This window comes from Geospiza fortis, unplaced genomic scaffold, assembly GCF_000277835.1.
Source record: "Geospiza fortis unplaced genomic scaffold, GeoFor_1.0 scaffold173, whole genome shotgun sequence".
NCBI lineage: Eukaryota > Metazoa > Chordata > Aves > Passeriformes > Thraupidae > Geospiza > Geospiza fortis.
The window spans coordinates 1338247-1357130 of record NW_005054334.1 but is presented as its reverse complement, the minus strand read 5'-3'; the positions used below and the strand labels follow the sequence as shown (position 1 = coordinate 1357130).

General features: G+C 39.8%; 1 protein-coding gene across 3 annotated transcripts in view; it reads left to right on the top strand.

Moving 5' to 3' along the window:
* The window catches only part of LARGE1 (LARGE xylosyl- and glucuronyltransferase 1), a 266843-nt gene that overhangs the window by 212993 nt on the left and 34966 nt on the right, over positions 1-18884 (top strand). For all 3 annotated transcript variants that reach the window (XR_004081817.1, XM_005421801.2, XM_031057702.1), the window contains 2 exons: positions 9685-9797; positions 11292-11417. Coding sequence is in view for 2 of the 3 variants with exons in the window: in XM_005421801.2 (XP_005421858.1) it covers positions 9685-9797; positions 11292-11417 (239 nt within the window). In the remaining variant the exon portion in view is untranslated. The remainder of the gene's footprint in view (positions 1-9684; positions 9798-11291; positions 11418-18884) is intronic.

Here is an 18884-nt window from a genome sequence, read left to right as displayed (position 1 = left end):
GCTACGTCCTGGCTTTAATTGTTAGTGCTGTAGCTCCTCTGCCTTCCCTTCTGCATCAATCTCTGTCAAAGTGAGCTCAGGGGAGGACAGGAGTGATGCAGTACGCTCTATGTGCAGATCATCTCTATACAGTTGTACTCAAGAAAGTCACAGACAGTGACAAGAGAAGTTTTTTCCCCAAGCAGAGTTGTTGAATTATAGGCAGTTTAGGTCAGAAAAGATCTCCCAAAGTCTTTTGGCCCTCTTCCCATTGAAAGTCAGCTCAGGTTGCTCATGGCCTTTTCCAGCTGAGTTTCAAGTGTCTTCATGGATACCTCTCAGAGCAGTCTGTGTTCCTGTATTCAGCCACTATTTTTCTATTCAGTGAAAAATAAAAGTAAAAATTCATATTATGTAATTAGATTTTCCTTTGCTGCAATATGTGACTGTTATCTCTCATCTGTCTTTGTGCATCTGTTAGAAAAGTATTGCTCCATTAAGTAGTTTTAGAAAGCAACAGGAGATCCCTCAGTCTTCTCTTCCCCAGGCTGAAGAAAGCCAGTTCTCCCAGCTTATCCTTATGAGTGCCAGGCCTATGACCATTTGAGTTGCTCTCTGATGGATTCACTTCAGCGTACCAGGGTATTTATTTGACTGAGGAATCCAAAACAGTGCTTCAGATGTGGTCTTAAAAGTGCTGAGCCAAGAGTTGTATCACCTCCCATGACCTGAGGGCTTATATAGCCCAACACGTGGAATACTGCCCCAAGGTCGCACTGCTGGCTCATGTTCAACTTGCGGTCCACCCAGTCCCTTAGAACTTCTCCTGTAAATCTCATTTCTATCCACCTGTCCTCCAGCGTGTACTCTCCATTCAGGAATAGTCCCATTCAGCACTTTCTGTTGAATTTTAGGAGCTTTCTCTTACCCACTTGTCCAGTCAAGGACCCTGTGTAGCTGCCCATCCCCAGGGAATTAGGCCACAGCCCACCATGCGGTGTCATGTGTTACATTGCCTAGGACACATTCTATTCCATTTCCAGATCATGAATCTGAATGCTTAACAGTATCAGGCTCAGTACCAACTCCTGTGGAATACCCCTGTAACTGACCACCATCTGGGTGTTTTATTCTGAACACAACCCTCCAAGCTTGGCAGTCCAACTTTGCAATCTCCTTACCCAAACTGTACCCCAGTTTGGTTATATGAGCATGATAAACAGCTCCTTAAGCAAATCCCTGTATTTCTGTTGTGAACCTAATCCTTCTCTCTGTTACTAGAAAATAAGTGGTTGTGCAGGAAGGATTATGTTTCCTTGGCTTTTTTTTTTAAATGCTGTAGTTAATTTCCAGGCTTGTTCATTGTGTGCTGCTGCTTTCATTCCCCTAATCCATTTCTTAGAATGTTCTATTCCTCCTGAATCTCACTCAGTCAATAAACTGCCCATTAAGGGGGAGGGGGGGGAAGGCAGGGGGAAGTTTTCTGCTTTTTCCTGAATACAAAACTCCAGACCTCTTTGTCATCCAAATAGAAAGAAATACCTTTCAGGTCATTCAGCCCTGAACCACATCTCCTCCTTTGTTGGTGAGGTGTTGAGTGAACACCAGACCCAGAAAAGCTATGGCGGGTTCTTGCTCACTGTGCCCATTGTTACAATTGGCCTTGTGGACTACACTTAATATTAGAAACTGCTTTTGAAAGCTCTTCTCCACCATGATGGAAAGTATAAAGCAGACACTGTTAAGATTAAAAGCCAGCCAAAATAATTAGCACCTGTGCAGGGTGCATTTTTCCTCTTCACATAGTCCCAAATGGAAACCTTGTAAAATTGTTGGTATTTTGACCCCTATTGAATATGATGCCTTTGAGAGGATCAAAACCAAAAAGCCAAACATAATTTAAAGCAGTGGTCCCTGTTACCATTCACTTTTTGCTGCTTTCTGTGGAAGAATAAAACATAGATAAGTATCATGGATAAGGTCCAGATCTGATATAAATGCCTGACTCTTGCATTAAAGAGACCTAAGCTGATTTACAAGAGCCAAGGATTAAGAAACAGATTATTTTTTCTTTTAAAGGTGGGTGGTTCTTTGGTGGAGAGTCTAAGATAAATTACTTTTGGAAAACGTACTTGCTTTCAACGGGGTAAATTGCCAGCAAATTTCAACAAACCTCCTCAGTTTTTATCCATAAAAACCAGTTTTGTGTGATCACTTTTTCCAAATATGCCTGCACATGGAGATGCAGTGGCTGGTACAGTCAGTATTATTCTGTGATTCCTCTTCAGCACAGCTCACCCAAAGTCCAGTTCCTCTGGCTTTTTGTAGAGTTGTGACACTCACTCACTCACAATTCTGTGTTTTGAGACACTGACAAGAGGAATTCTATGTCCAGGGAGAATTAAGAGATACATGACAATTAGTCCAGGATGGGTAATTGCATGAATTCCAGGTTCATTATGATTGACAAAATACTTTGTGTGATCATTGGATGTACAAATAGAGTCATTTCAAGTATGAGTACAGGGCATGCATTTGTTTTGTATGGGATGGAGGCTTTTTACTCCTGTCACACCTGATGTCTGCACTGCCAGATAACTTAGCTGCCCAGTTCATTCTTCACTCTTGGCAAAAGCCAGACCTCAGAGACAAGTGCTGTGCAGGATGGATGTGGCCAGCAGGGCATGCTCAGGAAAGAGCCAGGCCCTGAGCAGAGCATGCACACCCCCAGTTGTACACACACAAACAGGGCTTTGGTGCTCTGCCTGCTGGGGACCACTTCTTGGACTGTATATATTTTAAAATGTAGATTTAGCTACTTGTCCAGGGCTAAGCCCCACAGGTCAAAGATGATCACTCAAAATTTGCAAAATTCAGCAGTAATACTGGAAAATTTCCCATGAAGTTTGGAAAAATGGCTCCAGGAGCTTATCTGGGAGCAAGTCAAAGGATAATTTGATCCTAGGTTATTAATATTTGGAGGAGAAAATAACATTTCTTAATAGAGGGCTTGCCAATTTAGCAAAGGTTCAGCAAGATCAAATGACTGAAGGTTCAAAGAGATGTTCAAATTAGAATAAGGGAAGCACCCTTCATCAGGTTAATTACGCAGTGGAATAACTTATCAAAGTTTGTGGTAGATTATCCATTGTTGTAAATTTTTAAATCAAGACTGAATTTTTTTTTTCTAGAAATTATGCTCTAGTAGGCCCCAAATTGATTTTGAAAAATCCTATGACCTCTGTTATGCAAGAGTGAAAAATTATCCTTTCTGACTTAATCACCTAAATAAGTATTTAATCAGGACTTGGTTTTTCTGTTGAAGCCACCTAAGCACACAGGTAAATGAAACCACAGTTGATCTTGTGTGTAAGAATTTGCTGCAGCTTTAGTATTGGAGAGAAGAAAAGTTCATTAAAACTTCGTAGAAATTTTCGACATTCACACCCCTCCCCGCCATTATCACTTTTCTTTTTAAATCTCACATTTCAAAATGCTTTATAATAAGATGTGTACCTGGCCATCCTTTAACTAGTGGCCACTTTTGGCACCTTCATGATGTCTTTCAGACACATGCAGAGATGTGTCAGCTGAAACTTGTGGATGGCAGTGCTGTGACATGTCCTTAAGACAGATCTCCACTTCATGTGGCCACTGCCATGGTGATACAATGGATAAAAGCTGAAACCTCCCTCCTCTCTCCCTTTGCAGGTCTGAGGTTAGAATGTGTTCTCTGAGGTGTAAAACTGCTCAGCAAAAACTTTCCCAGTCTTTTGCATTTTATGAGATTTTAACAATGTGCCTCTGTTACAGGTTTTTTTCCCTTCTTAGAAGCCATTTCCATAGTTTACCAAATGAGAACTCCCTGGAATATTTCTTTTTTGCCTCTGAAAGGTAATTTCTCTGTGCTATATACTCACAAGGGTCACAGAGTGCAAAGACTGTGAGTAAGCAGGATCTTTTAAAAAGCTGTGTAAGGAGCTTCTTCACAGATGGTTTTTGTCTCCAACAACCCTTTGCACAGGGTTCAGGATACAGGGTTTTGAGAAATGTTACTATCCTTAATGTCTTCCTTCCTTGATGCCCAAGCAAGTACAGCAGCTGGGAATAACCCCTTGTTTCCATTTTTTACTTTTCTAATATTTTTGTTATTTTCCAGCCGTGTTGTTTTCCATGTTAGGCAAATCTTTTCAGAAATTTGGGCTGTTAGGTGTGTGAATTTTTACTGCTTGGGACTTCATATGCTTGAGATCTGTGTGAGAGAAGGCCAATTTCTTCGGGTCTAGAGAAGATTTTTCTTTGCTGACCTCTGAAAGGCTTGTGGAATTGTTAGTTCTCTTCACAAGACTATGGGAGATAAGAGGAGAGAGCATTACTGAGCAGGATGGTCTCTAAGTAGCTGAGGCTTTCCTCCATAGACTTGCAAGAAGTCTTATGCTCATGTTTCCTCAGACCTTCTAGACTCTGGAATCAAGGAAATTCCTCTGTAGCTGCTTTGGGGCTTTAAGAAAGTTGGAGAAATTCCCCTAGAAGTGGAAGTCATTAAATAGAAGATAGAAAACATGTTTATCTTCTTCCAAATTGCTCAGGAAGAATAGCATCTAAGCAGTAAAGAAACAGAAAACTGGGACATTCTGAGCTACAGTGAGCAGCTCTATAATAAGAAGTTAGAACTATGCTTGAGCAAAACATTCATCTTAATTCTGCCTAAGGAAAAGTAGCATACTTGGGAAGAAGCGAATAAAGAAAGTAAAAATCTTCTATTTCATTAAATGGTCATCAGGAAGTGTAAACAAAGTGTTTATAATGCTTCAGGAGGAGCCAGCCTCCCAACAGAGTGACTGCACAACATTTCAAATTGCCCTCTATGACCACTTCACTTTTAATACATGTGCAGAGAAAACGAGGGCTATTGCATTCTGTCACCATGCCTGGAGGGACGCACTATTTGTTTCAAAACAGCTTCTCAGCCCTGTTCAGTTTTCTGAGAGAAAAGTTCCAATGTGGATCATCATTTATTCTCAATGAACACATTGTACATCCGTGCAAGTTTTTATTAGTTTGGGTATTTTAGATTGTGAAAAGCTTTTTGGAGAAAAGAAGGCTGGTACATGAAATTCATAGTTAAATAATGTATCAGGATGCTCCAGAAATGTGCTAGAATGACAGTCCTGCAGTCACATCATGTTAAAAGCTATAGAAAAATATGGCTTTATTACAGTAATGATATGGCTGGTCAAATTATGAGCAACAGATAGTCCATAAACCAAGTGAGATAAATGCTGTGAATTTCATCCACACAAAGGCGTACATTTTAAAATGTGTGCAGTGGCTTGTTTTGGAATTCTAATTTAATGTTTTAATCCCTAACAGCCATATACTTATGCTTTTCTGTTTGCTCTTGATACTGTGGGTGGAAGAGAGAGGCCACAGTCAGTGGTGTGGAGCTGTGGCTCAGTGGATTCCAAATGCAGTCCTTAACAAAACTGGTCATTGGAGCCCTGACCAGCAGATGCATAGTCACATCCCTAACATTGCACACTGGGACAGTTTCCATTGGCCTCAAGTACAATAAATCATAATGAAAAGAAGTTGCAAGTATTTGCTAGAGTACTCAGCAGTCAGCACTATCATGGAGCCTCTCCTAGGATAGCTGAGCTACAAGTCTCTTCTACAGCACTTAAAACTGAATTCAAATTTTTGGTGCCAAATCTGTTTCGCAAAACATGGTAGATTACTGCCCTAAATGTCTGGGTCAGATATTTATTACAAAATCTGCATCATTTCAGGCCTGTTTAACATGATTTCTTACAGACTCAGTACGTTCATTATTTCTCTCAGACTCAGTGGTTTGGTATTGGTGTGCTGTTTAGCTACAGAAAATCCCAGTCATTTTTTTTTTAACTCACTGTTGCTTTATGATAGATTTTGAAGCATGTCTTACCTGTCTGTTTTGGATATTATGATGATATCTACTTGTTATTTGTCTAGCTGGTTCAGTGTTGCAGGCCTAATTTCAAGAAGAATTTTTAAAAACCTGACAAGGATAGATTCTGAGGTGCTACACATATAAGATGGCATTGCCTCAAAGCCTCACAAAAGCACCCTGTTCCACTCAAAAGGAACAGGCAAGATCCTACAGAGAATGATTTCTCAGGAGCTACATTTTCTTCCCCCACAGCACTGAGTGTTTTTTTCAGGCACCTTAAATGGCCCATTGTAATAAATTGATTGAGTTTGAAAGCTTGTCCAGTTTCACTATAACATCTCTAAGTGATTCTGTTTTGTCTTAAAATGTTGTTTATTACTTCCAGCTCTACTATATGTTCCTCTCTGAATTTCAGGAGGAGCTGTTGTCTTTGTTCCAGAAGCAAGAGGTGGGGATGCTTGGTAGTATTCCAAGGGAAATGGCTGATCTTTCTGCAGGCCTTCAATTTACTGTTCAGAAAAATGAAATAAAATATTTTGTTCTGGAGCAGATTAACAAAAGCAAACAAAAAAGAAGAACAAATTTGCTGGCATGCCTTAAAGCATCTCTGGAAACCATTGCTTAGTGAAAACATTGAAAGAACAAAAAAGTTGTTTTAGATTGAATCAAAAAGTGGGAAAAGGATGGAAAAGGTGACTCCCAAATTTTGGTTAGACCCAAAATAGAAAATTTATTTTCCTTTTCAGATCTTGTAATATTTTTCAATAAGATTTTTAATTTGTATTAATTTTGAGATTAAAATTATTTTCAAGTAAATTGAGCTTTAAAATGTACCAAAAAAAATTTGCAGTGTTTTCCAACTGAAACATTTTAATCCAAATATGTTAATTCAGGTTTATTGCCCTGTTTTATTCAATTTATTCAGCAATTTTTTTTTGTGTGCTTAGGGGGAGTTTTTTTATTTTGCTTTTGGAGCTGGGTTTTTTGTGTGTCCTTAAATGACATTTTTGAGAAACTGTTTTGTTTGTTTGTTTGCTTTCTTGTTTGTTTGCCTGTTTGAGCAGTTCAGAATCTGTCAGATTTTGGTAGTTCAAGCAAAATCTCATCAAGCAGCAGGAGAGAAATGCCATTCAAGTTACAACAGGACTAGGATGTTTTCCACAAATTTAGTAATAAAGCATTCTTTTTCTCCTAGATCTTTGAGATATTTACATCTCTGGATATGCCTGAACTATTTCCTCAGGACAAAGAAAATAGGGTGTTCTGTGGCTGATCATAATTAGTTTAATACTCATGAGATGTTTGGGTTGCCACCTTTCTCTTTTTGTTTGTTTGCTGCCAAGCTTTCCTTCTGTTTTTCTCAGGTAGGTTAGGGCAGGAAGATCCTGCACTTCTCAAAAGATCAGAAGTCCTGCTGCCTGGGGCCAGATGTTAATAAAATATTCCTTTCATTTCTTGTTTTTCCTCCAGTCTCTTCTTCCCCCAGCACAGCAGATGAGAGCAAGTCCCTTTTCCCCTTATGTTCAGCTGTATGTCATCTTGAATTTTGTCTGAGATTTCACTCAGTTTGACTCTGAGGGAAGCGGATCCTGAGGCAAATATTTTCCTATCCTTATTTCAGACACTTTGCCTGCAAACTAATTGTGTAGATTGAAGTTAGTTCATTTATTATGTTTGCTTGTGGCAACACAACAATATAGACCAGAACCTGAAGTTCACTGTTCTGAAAAAAGTAATTTTTCCTCCTGTGAACTGTTTTAAAAGTTCCCAAAACACATGCTTTTGCTTTGCTTTTGGACTCAATAACACTAAATGAATAGTATTAAATTCTCCTCTTAGTAGAAATATCTTATTCTCGCTAATACTAATGAGTAAATATTTAAACTTGCTATAAGTATTCTCCGGCAGCAGTAAATTAAAAGCCTAAATAGAAACTGTACAAAGGTGTTAAACTCAAGCCTGCAGGTGAATTAAAATAGAAATCACATTGAAATTAGTTTTGATGGTGAAACAGTAAAACTGTGTGAATATTTTCAGTAGCCATAATTTCATTATAATTTAGTACATCCTTTCTCACATATATTCAAGTTTTTTCACTCCATCTGCCTCTTCTACTCTCAGCTGCTACCATGATAGCCCCTCAGGACAGCATAATCTTGTTAGCTGCAATGCCATAATCTGCTGCTAGAATAAGAGTGGAAGTAAAAAAAAATAAGAGAATACTGCACATATTAAAATATTTCCCCTTTTCTTCCTCAGACTGGAGGCTTAGAGAAATTAAGAAAAATTGGCCTATTGTCTATGAATTATAGAAACTATTCTATTACAGTTATCTAACCATTATTATTTATTTTTCTTAATAAAGAACCTTCTCAGTTGCATTTAACTGCAAAGATGACAGTTCTTACCAACTGGAAAAAATCCTTTGCTGGAGAGATCTCCCACCCAGTTTATTGCTGCAGCACAAGGAACCTGTTTCACACTGATGTAGAATTTCAGACAATATGTAATGGCTCTCTTAGAAGCTCATGCATGCACACTACATGCTCCAAAATAGGCTTTCCATATGCTGGAGAGAAGACAAACACACTGTCATAAATGAACTGTATCATGTTGTGACAATGCATCCCTTCCCAATCCAACAGCTGGAAGCAGAAAGGTTGACGGAAGATGAAACCTCCAGCACAGGTTCCAGCATCCTTGGGAACCAGATGGACTAAATGGAAAACACAACTAAAATAGGCCACAAAATGCACTGCCAGGAGAGATTTTTTTTTATTCATAGCAGTGCAGGTTTTACTAGAAAGAAACTTTCCATGTCATAGAAACAAAATATAGGAAGCAACTGGAGCCACCTATGTCCTCTCCCATTCCAGAGCAGCACTTTTCCAGGTACATTTTCTAATCCTGGTGTAGTCTGATTTGGAAAGACTTGTGAAATAAAGTCATTTATCTGCCATTTTTAGTTTATTTCACCACAGCGGTTTTAGGAGAGTTTTTCTTAAGCATTCAGACTACATTTCCTTTCTTTTTCTCATTACTTTTAGTTTTATCAACTTGGACTCCCTGAGGCAGCTTTTCCCTGTGCCTGCTTTTTGTCATTTTGTATTCTTCTGTGTAGCTGCTATGGTTCTCTACAGTTGCCGTGGTATTTTTTTGTAAGGCCTCTTGTTAAATGTCATTTGCAGATGTCATTACTGTTCTGTTTACTTCCTCCCTCCACTAATGAAGATATGAAACAACACAGAACCCATCATTGATTTTACTAGGTGGTTTCTGTCAGCGTGCTGTTTATCAGTACTCCTTCTTTGTGGTCCTTCAGTCTGCATTCATTCCCCATGACAGCACACTTATCTGAGCCTTTCCCAATTCATTTTTCAAGCAGATTTTTCTAAGACACTTTAGGAAAGGTTTTGCTGGTGTTTCAATCCAGCTTCATTGTTTCTGCTGTTCTCCCTTCTTGTACACTAAGAATTTTGGCCTGCCAAAAAGCAACTGAGGAATACAATGAATGTTGAGGTATCTTTATTCCGACTTAAAAATTCCAGTTTGAGGATCCTGTTCTGTGCACACTTGGTGCCTCAATGGTGGACCCTGTCAAGGTCTAGGTTGTAACCAGCATTGATAATTTGTTCCTCAGAAAAGTTTCAAGTGTTGCAATCAGGTGTGTCAGATAACTTTATGTTGTGTTTTAGCTGCTGAATCAGTACATGGGCAGGGTGGGCCTTGGGTGGCACGTGACATCATCTTTATCTCTGCCCCGTGTTTCCCTTCAGGGGTGATCTTGCTGCTCCTCGATAAATTGCGGAAGATGAAGTGGGAGCAGATGTGGAGACTGACGGCAGAGCGGGAGCTGATGAGCATGCTGTCCACTTCACTGGCTGACCAGGTGAGTGGGACACTGCAGGACTGAGGCACAGCCACTGAGCCATGGGTTGAGGAAGGAAAGAAAGGGAGAGGGGATGAGATGTGGGAAAAGGCAAGGGAAAGCTGTTGTGCCTGTAGTCACCATCTGTTGAATCATTCTGGGCAAAATGTGGAAGAGAATGGAGATTTAGTCACAAGGTTTGGTTCCTCTTACTACACTGACATTTTTACCTCCTCTGCTGAGATGATTCATAAGAGGGACAAAAGGGGTTTTCAAGCTTTCATTTTCTGTCCTCCCTTCTTTAACAAGAACTCTCCAGGCACCAGAAGTCCAAATAAACTGTGTCTTTTCCCACTGGTTATTGTCTAATCAGATTTTAGTTTTAAGAGTCTCCTGAGCTTTCTTTACTGTTTCTGGCAGATGAGTCCCAGATGTCTTTTAATGTTCTCTTTGCCACAACAGCCCTGTAAAGACAAAAGTGTTGCTGTCTCCCTGCCACAGAAAGGAAGCTGAGGCCTAGAGAAGAAACTGTGCCTGAACACAGAAATACAGTTTTTCAATTTGTGCTTCTTGCCAGCTCTCAATTTAGACCCAGAAACAGAATGTAATACTAGACCTGAACCAGTAATTCTTGCTCAACAGCTTGAACATGTTAACTCAATACAGCATCATATTTACATATTTGTTCTCCTTCTGAGCTACCTCTGGCTGCTGACCAGTCACCACAAAGGAAGCATGCTCATGGAGATGTGCACTCTGTGCAGCATCTTTGCAGGGTGATCCTGAGGTTCATTTAAAAGATTCTTGCAACTTCACTGTGTTTTCAGTCAGGTCCTGAGTTACTGTCTAATACCTGCATGGGTCAGAATTTTGAAGAGCAGAGGAGGGCTGCTTGAGTCTTCCCCTAATACCTTATCCTCAAATTGTGCTTTTAACTTACTTCTCCAATGGAATGACTGCTGATGGCAAAACTTTCTCTCCCTCATGGTGTAGGCTGCTCTGCAACCTGTCCTACATGCCTTCTCCATAAAGTACCTGTGGTACTTGTTGCAGCAATAAAGTTCTACCTAAAGTCATGTCTAGTAATTCACCTTGAAGCAGCATAGCTGCCAGATTCACTATCCTGCCCTTTGTTAAAAAGTGGTGCCGTATTCAGTGCCAGCAGGCACTGTGTCTTTTACTGCCTGTTACTCTCCCTGGTGACTAGAACAGGAACCACACCTCATGCCAGCAGTACAAGATGAATGTTAGAAAACTTTGCTGGAGTGCCTTAGCTCTGTGTGTCAGGAGAGCTTGTTCCTCTTGTCTGGATCTATATATCATCCCTTAGATTAACAGCACCCTCCAAGGCAACAGAATTATGGAGAAAGGTTTACAGACTTCACCTTTCATCACTATTGGAATTTCTGCCTGTGAGCGGGAGAAGGAGAGTCAGCTGGGGGCGGGGGGGAGTTGGGATCACCTCACACAGTAGAAACAACATACCCAAATGTTTATCTGTTTTTTTTCTCCTAGGATATCTTCAATGCAGTCATCAAACAAAATCCCTTCCTTGTCTACCAGCTCCCATGTTTCTGGAATGTGCAGCTTTCTGATCACACCCGTTCTGAGCAATGCTACAGAGATGTGTCTGACCTGAAGGTATGTTGCACAGGAGGTGACCTTTGGGACAGAGAATGAAGGACTGCTGCCAGAGAAAGATGAACTGCCTTAAGTAGGGCGGAAACTAGCACATACTGTTTATATAGACACCCAAACGGGAAAAGGAAGTGTGACTTTGGTTTTGTGCATTCTGACTACTATTAGAAAATTCAAATATAGATGCTGCTTTGGGGTTTGGCAAGGTGTTAAAGAAGTGCTTTGCCTTCTTACATTTTGCACCTGTCACCTGTGCCAGTGCAGCTTACTAGTGAATTCTTACTGCTTTCCCAGGTCTTAGATCCTCCTAGACAAAGAATACAAAACCTTTCCTTTTTGTACTGGACAAGCTTGAAACTCTTTACTGAACATCATTTAATAGAGTGAAATTCAGAGAAGATTGGGCAGACCATAGCTAGAAATGGATTAGGAGAAATGTAAAGACCTTGCTCACTTCATATTTAGTCTTTGCACACACTTTACCCAGTCATGTTGCCACTCATTTTTCCATGTTTTATCCTGAAAAAAAGAAGACTGATTGAAAACCTATTAATTTAATTAAATGAAGCTATAGTGTGAGTTTATTAGCACATTTTTCACTATTAACAAGTAGAGTATAAAAGCAGGATGAATTTTAATATATATGGGTAAGTGAACATCAATTGTGCCCTGGCCATTTTGAAAGACTGAACTCAGAGATTCAAATGTAGCATGCAGAGTTCAGAACTGAAGCTTGATTGAGCTTTGTCCAGGTGTAGAGTAAGATTGTGCAGCAGTAGATTCCATCAGAGTGGACTAGTGGCATCAGAACATAGTAAATATTAGGTAGTTTTCAGTGACTGATTTTAGAATTCAGTTAAGGTTTGCATATTTGGACTTAAGTTTTGAGAATGCAAATGAGGTTTAAAAAAAACCAAAGGCACAAAACTATGGAAGAGGTTGCAAGGGCTCTCTGGAGACTATCCAAACCCCACTTAATGCAGGGCCCATATAGATAGACCTCAGCACCTTGTACAGATGAGTGTCGAGTCTCCAAACACTGAGGTTTCACATGCTCCCTGGCCCCATGTTCCAGAGTTTGGCCACCCTCTTTGTACAGCATATATCCTAAATCTAACAAAGTTTTCCCTTGTAGCAATTTGTAGAGTAACAGCAGGAGTGTTCAATATGAACACCAGATGTAGGATGAGTATAGAAAATCAATCACTCTCAACACACTTGCAAAAGATGTGCTTCCAAGAGACAAAAGTTCTACATGGGTTAAATGATCTGTCAAAACTGGCCATCATTGATTGAATTTCATATATAAATTATTCACAACTGTCTTTTCAGGTGTGATCCATAGAGGACAGCTTTTAAAGTTAAATCACCGTACTGTCAGTACACTAGTCACTAAATGGTTTATAATACCTGTTTGTAGGGCAGGATCAACACAGGCACTTTAAAAGCATCATGGTTTTATGCCTTGAAACAAAGTACTGGTAGAGATTTTAGTACTGCATTCATGTTGAGAATCATGTTTGACAGTGATTGCAGGGCCTGAAACAAAAAGAAAGATGTGTAACAGGGAAAATGTTTCCTAAAAGATGTACTTCAGAAAAATACACCTCCCACCTGTGACATATCACAGTATTTTGCTGTGAATTAGATGCTGAGATTAATTTATGTTACTGAGACACTCAGATTGGACTCAGCACAAGGTAAAGACACAGCCATTTACATGAGAAAAAGATACTGAAGCTGGTAACAAGGATCAAGGGTTTGGTTCCATTGCCTAAACATGGTTTGAGTCACCATAGGGACTCTGCAGTATCCATATAGGAGCGGCAGATAAAACACAGTCCTACAGGAGATGTCCTCTTGACAAGGCAGCTGATGGGCAGGCAGGAAACTGTAAGGTGCTTTCAGGGATTGAGATGTACACCTTGCTGTACATCTGGATTTAGGCAGCCAAAGTGTCATCTTTATGAGTGGATTTGGAGGCTGGAGCTCACCTCAGAGCAGATGTCTGACCTTCTGAGTCCAGTGACTGTGTTAACTCATCTGCTTCAGGTGTGGGACATCTAACTCATATGTAACACCTACAAGTAAGCATTTGACAGTATTTAAAAAACAAATTAAATCCTTTCTTTCTTGTCAATTAACAAATTTATCTCTACAGCTGTAAGTCAGGCTTGGTCATTGTTGCTGCATATTGTATCACACTTTCAGTTCCATTACAGTATAGGCAGTAAAGTCTAAGATATGCAATACTCTCCACTGATTTTCTGGCCTGAAGTATTTTAACTCAACAAGGGGTGCAGACACATAAGCAATTTTTTCAGCTAAACTGGAGTTATTCACACTACTAAAATTATCTCCTACATACTAAATTAGGGCTGAAATTCTTTGCCTTGAAAGAGAGGTCAGAGCCTTATCTAGTGCACATAAAACCCCATGGTTTCAATAAAACTTTTCCCATATTGAGCAGTTAAAGAACTGACCCTCAGGCAGCACTGTTTAAAATTCTTCATACAACTAATAAAAAAAAAAAAGGCATAGACCAATTAAAGTTGTGAATTTGCATTATGAAAATAATCAAAATTCTAGTTCTGTAAAGAAACCAGCTGGTTAGGTATATGAGTCTCACAAAAATTAACAAATGTCATTACCCCAAGTTAAAAATTTCACTCTTAAAATCACCCAAGTTAATCAGTTCCATGGCATTTAATATAAATGGTACAACACAACAGATTTGGCACAGTCTTTATTGCATGGTGAGACTGCAATGAGAAACAAGGTAAAACAAACCTTGAGGGTAAGAGGGAAAGAAAGACAGATTTTGAAGTTTGCACTGGGGGATAAAGAAGAATAGCATAGGAAAGAAGGAAGTGAATGGAGAGATTTAAATTCAAAAGGTAAAGCTGACCCAGTCAAGGATTCCTCAGCCAAAACAGAGTGCATTCCTCCTGTCAGACTGAAAAGGTGCTGATTTGATTCCATCTGGCCTCAAAGTCCATGGGAGTTGAGGATTTGTCGTCTCTTATACACAGAATTGTGTCAAGTAAGCTTGGACTGCCAGGGCTGTTCAGGGATCTCTTTGTGCATGTGTGTTCGGACACTTCTTTGCTGCTTTCTTCACATTTATGCAAGGCTTAGGGAACAGTTGAATATTTCATATTGCCTGAAGTGGATTCTGATCACCTTTTTCTCTTTTTAGACCACGTTAAATTGCATCTCTATCCATTTTACTGGTTTTTTTTTTTTTCTTTTCCTGGGGGATTGGTCTGAATCTGAGGTTCATTTATGTATTGCTTTTGCTGGATTAGTCCCTGCATTTGCTTGCTTCTTGGTCAGTACTTTGTTCCAGTCTGTAAGGAAATCTCAGTTACTATGATTTGGCACAAACCTAATGGCAGGAAAAGGACTGTGAAAGAAGGTACTGAATTTTGATACCTCTGACAATGAATCATGACCTCACTGAATGAGTCAGTCATAAAGTCTGGTTGTCAAGGATACAGATGCTATTTACATGCAGACAATCTGGTAATTCACAATCACAGAAATCAGATGCTGGACTCTTCAATGGGAATGTATCAAATTATTAGAATTTACACACTCTCTAACATGGAAAAATGCTTTACAACCTATTGATGGCTTTTCAAACTGTTTTGAATACAGCTGATACTAAATCAGCAGATTGATAAATAATGAATCTCATAAATTCCTCATTGGGAACTTGTGTTCTGTGATTCACTGTGTCCTCCCTGGGAATGTCCTCCACACTGGGATGACTTTGTGATATTGCTTACAGAAGTTTAAACAGCTTCTTTTCCATAACTGTAATACATCATTTCAGCTCTGCCTCAGACATGACCCGTTTCACCTCTCTGTGTTCCAGTCCCTGAGCTGCCCCATGCTGTCCAAGCACTTCTGCTCTAATCTGCAGCACTTCTGGCATTCTGCAGCCTTGCACATTTAACGCCAACGAAGGAAGAGCTGCAGTTAGAGGAGTGAGGGCTCAGGAGGGTTAAACAACACCCCTCCTTTGAGTGAGCATTGGAGCCAGTCAGATGTTTCTGTCCTGCCACACAGGAAGCACCATGGGTTTATAGGGGTGTTCTCACAGGCAGGAGGCCTCTCATTAAACACTGGCACAGGAGCTGAAGGAAAAGAAGTTGAAGAATCCTTCAGAGGACAAGTAACGACCTTTGAAAAGCACAAGGCAGGGGCAGTCTGTCAGCTTAGTGCCATACAGCAGAGGCAGTGAACAGGGGAGTAAAGTAATCCCTGGGACCATGGGCACCAAATTAGGCAGGTCAGGGATTTGAGTCCCACATCCAAATTAGGGTTGTTGGCTACTCCAACTCGAGACTCTTTCACTTAGGTGGTTTAGAATGTTACATTAAAATCTCTGTGATGGCATTCTTATGAAGTATATGAACCTTTCTGAGGAAATTGGTTCTTTTATTAAACCATTCATTTCTGATAAAAAACAGTTTAAAAAATAAAGTTTCCAGACATTTCTAATCATGGCATAAGTTATACATGTGGTGCATATTTGCAGTGTGGTTTGGGGCATATTTAAACTTCTAAAAAAGCCTACTGAGATGGCATTAAAGTGACATATATAGGTGGCTTTACTCTGCAGATTTGCCAAATGTTTAACTCCTATTGATTCAGTGAGAAGGGTCTGGTTGCCTAAGCAAGGAGTCCAGTCTTTTAGCAGAAAAGCTTCCTGTTTACAAAATACCACTTGTTTACCTAAATTGTGAAGTGCTCATGGGCTTAATTAAGGATATCTGCTCAGTGCCTTGCAAAATGAAACTTCTTTAAGCTTAAATTTAAGCTTAATTTATTCTTATTTCTTACCCTTTAGCCTGGAAAGCAGGTATATAATTATACAGGATATCCTTTGCTCTTTGATTCTGGAAGGGCTGAAGCAGAGCAAGAAATTATCAAGATACATCTTTGGGTGAAAAAAATGGAAGAGATTGTGGTTAAGGAAACATTTGGCTAAATACTTATTTTTGAGAGAGAAAATGCTTCAGGGAAAAAAATAGTTAAAGGTACCTATAGAAATAATGTGTTCATGCTTATTGTTTTATGGTTTGAACATCATGTTTGAAATATTTAATCTTCCCAGAGATTAAATGCAGATGGTTATGTAAGGAGGTTTGCGGGGATTTTTGTTTTCAGTGTGTTTCCATCCAGATAACTGTTTTAGAGCCTTCCTAGACTCTCCCAGCATATAACATCCTCTCTTCCCTCCCATCTCACATCCCACTGCCAGTCCATGAGGCTCCCACTGTGTCATTCCCTGAGTTCCTTGGGTCAGAACCTGGGGAATAAATGGGAACTATGGGTGCAGTTAGCCTGTTTTAGGCCACAAACGTATGGAAGTGTTCCAGGAAGCTGGCTGTGTGTAATCAGGGAGTGGTAATGGTTGCTGATTAACTAGGGTGATATTAACAGAAATGTGGATAGCGCCAAATTGCTTAATGACAACTAACCAAGTGTTAAATAGATGTGGAATTTTAAGTTCTGATCTTTCAGTACTTAAATTACTAAATGAAGATTAAGGAAGTTTATTTTCTCATAGTCCTCAGGAGGCTGCGATCAAGAGTGGGAAGGCTCTGTAGGTCAGCCTGAAGGCTAGCAATTTTCCTGAGGTGTCTACCCAGATAATGGCAGTGGAATTTTATATTTCTAGCTGGAACTTCCTCTGTAAGCCAGCAGAGTTTTGAAATAACTTAGAAACTAGAAGAAGAAATAAACACGGTATTATGGTGCTATTCAGCCTTGGAACAGGGATGTTGGAGTAATGAGATTTTCAGTTTCTAGATTCACTTTCTCTTTTTAATGTGGAGATTACTGTCTTCAAACAAAGTGTTTGGTTTTTTTCCTTCTGATTTCCCTGTAGTCTCTTGCCAACTGAACTTTTTTATTTCTCCAATCAATTTACTGTTGTGCACAATAAAATCTCTAACGCAGTGGCCATAGCTTTACCTGTGCGATCTTTATTGTGTGCCTCACTGATGCCCATGACAGTCTCTACAAGAGTGTCTTGGCCTGCACAAATTCTGCTGTAGCTGATGGTGCAATAGACCATAGCAGACAGACAGAACTGAATGTGAGTTTGTGGGCTGACATAAAAAATATGGTCTTTGGATGCAGTGTTGTATATCAGGGTGAAAAGTCTTGATGCTTTTTGTAACTTGCTGTTCTTTTTTATGCTTTGGTATATCACATACTATTTATCTAATTGTGTTACATTTGAAAAGCAGCCTGCTTTTTTGCTAGACCTGTTTTGTGGTTTTTCTACCTCAGGTCATCCAGATGGTTGCATAGTTAGTTCCTTTATGTTCTTTAGCACATCATTTTAGCACACATTGGCATGTGCTGTCCTTTTTGATTAAACAATCAGCTTGTTTAGATAGTCATTGGCTCCATTCAGCTGTGTGCAGTTCACTCCAGGCCCCTGACATCAGTGTACATGCAGCACCCTGACACGTTTCAAATCGGATCAGATCTGAGCCACCAGCTAAGCTCTTGACACTTGCCAGCTTACACACACAACAGATCCTGAAGCACGGCAGCAAAGAGCCTCTGCACTGACAACTGCAGTTGTCTGGGTTTGAAATCATCTCCCACACAACTGGGTAGAGGCATCAGTAAAGGCCTGGCTGTGATGTGACACTGTGTGTGTTGATGGGAATTTCCTGCAGTACCTAGGAGCCTGTCCTGTGACAGTTTCTAAGGTTATCATCATTAGCCATGTCTGTGTTCATGGTCCCAGATCTCTGGGTGCTCAGAGTGCTCAGCAGCATTAGGATGCTTGTGAGTATCCAAAAGGAAACACATGAAGAGTAGGAGCAGTATGGAAAGCACACGAAAGGTTTTTCTAGTGAGCATTTTTGTTCCATTTGCCAGATTCTTAGCTTTCTTTGATCCACTCTTAAATAAGTACAAGTTACCAGCAGACAGTTTCCATTCTATGCCTGCTTGTAAAAATGCATGCTGGTACCCTGTAAAACTGTTAAATAGCTCTTTAGGTTCCTTCAGCCCTGTGTTTCTGTTACATGTGCCCATTTCCCTGAGGTAGGATTCAGTTGCTGAGATTTTTTTCAAGTGTTAATACCTTTTGCTGCAGTTACAATGGAGGAAATATGTCAACTTCTTTTCTAAGAAAGGAGATTTTGATGATCCATTTTTCAGTGGGAAAAATCTGTTATCTTAAGTTTATGCCCTTACTTACCCAAAACTCTTTTAATTTATGTGGTGGCCTATATTTTCACCACATGATGCAGCAACATGTTTCTGCACCGTTATGCTATGCTTCTGAACATCTGGACAAATGTAAAACCAGCAAAGAATGTAGCATTCCTGGGACAAACATCTGCACCAAGTAAGTTGGTCCAAATAATTTCCCAAATTCATGCAGTGTGTGGATGCATCATAATCTTTATTTAAGGCGCTCCTATAACTGGG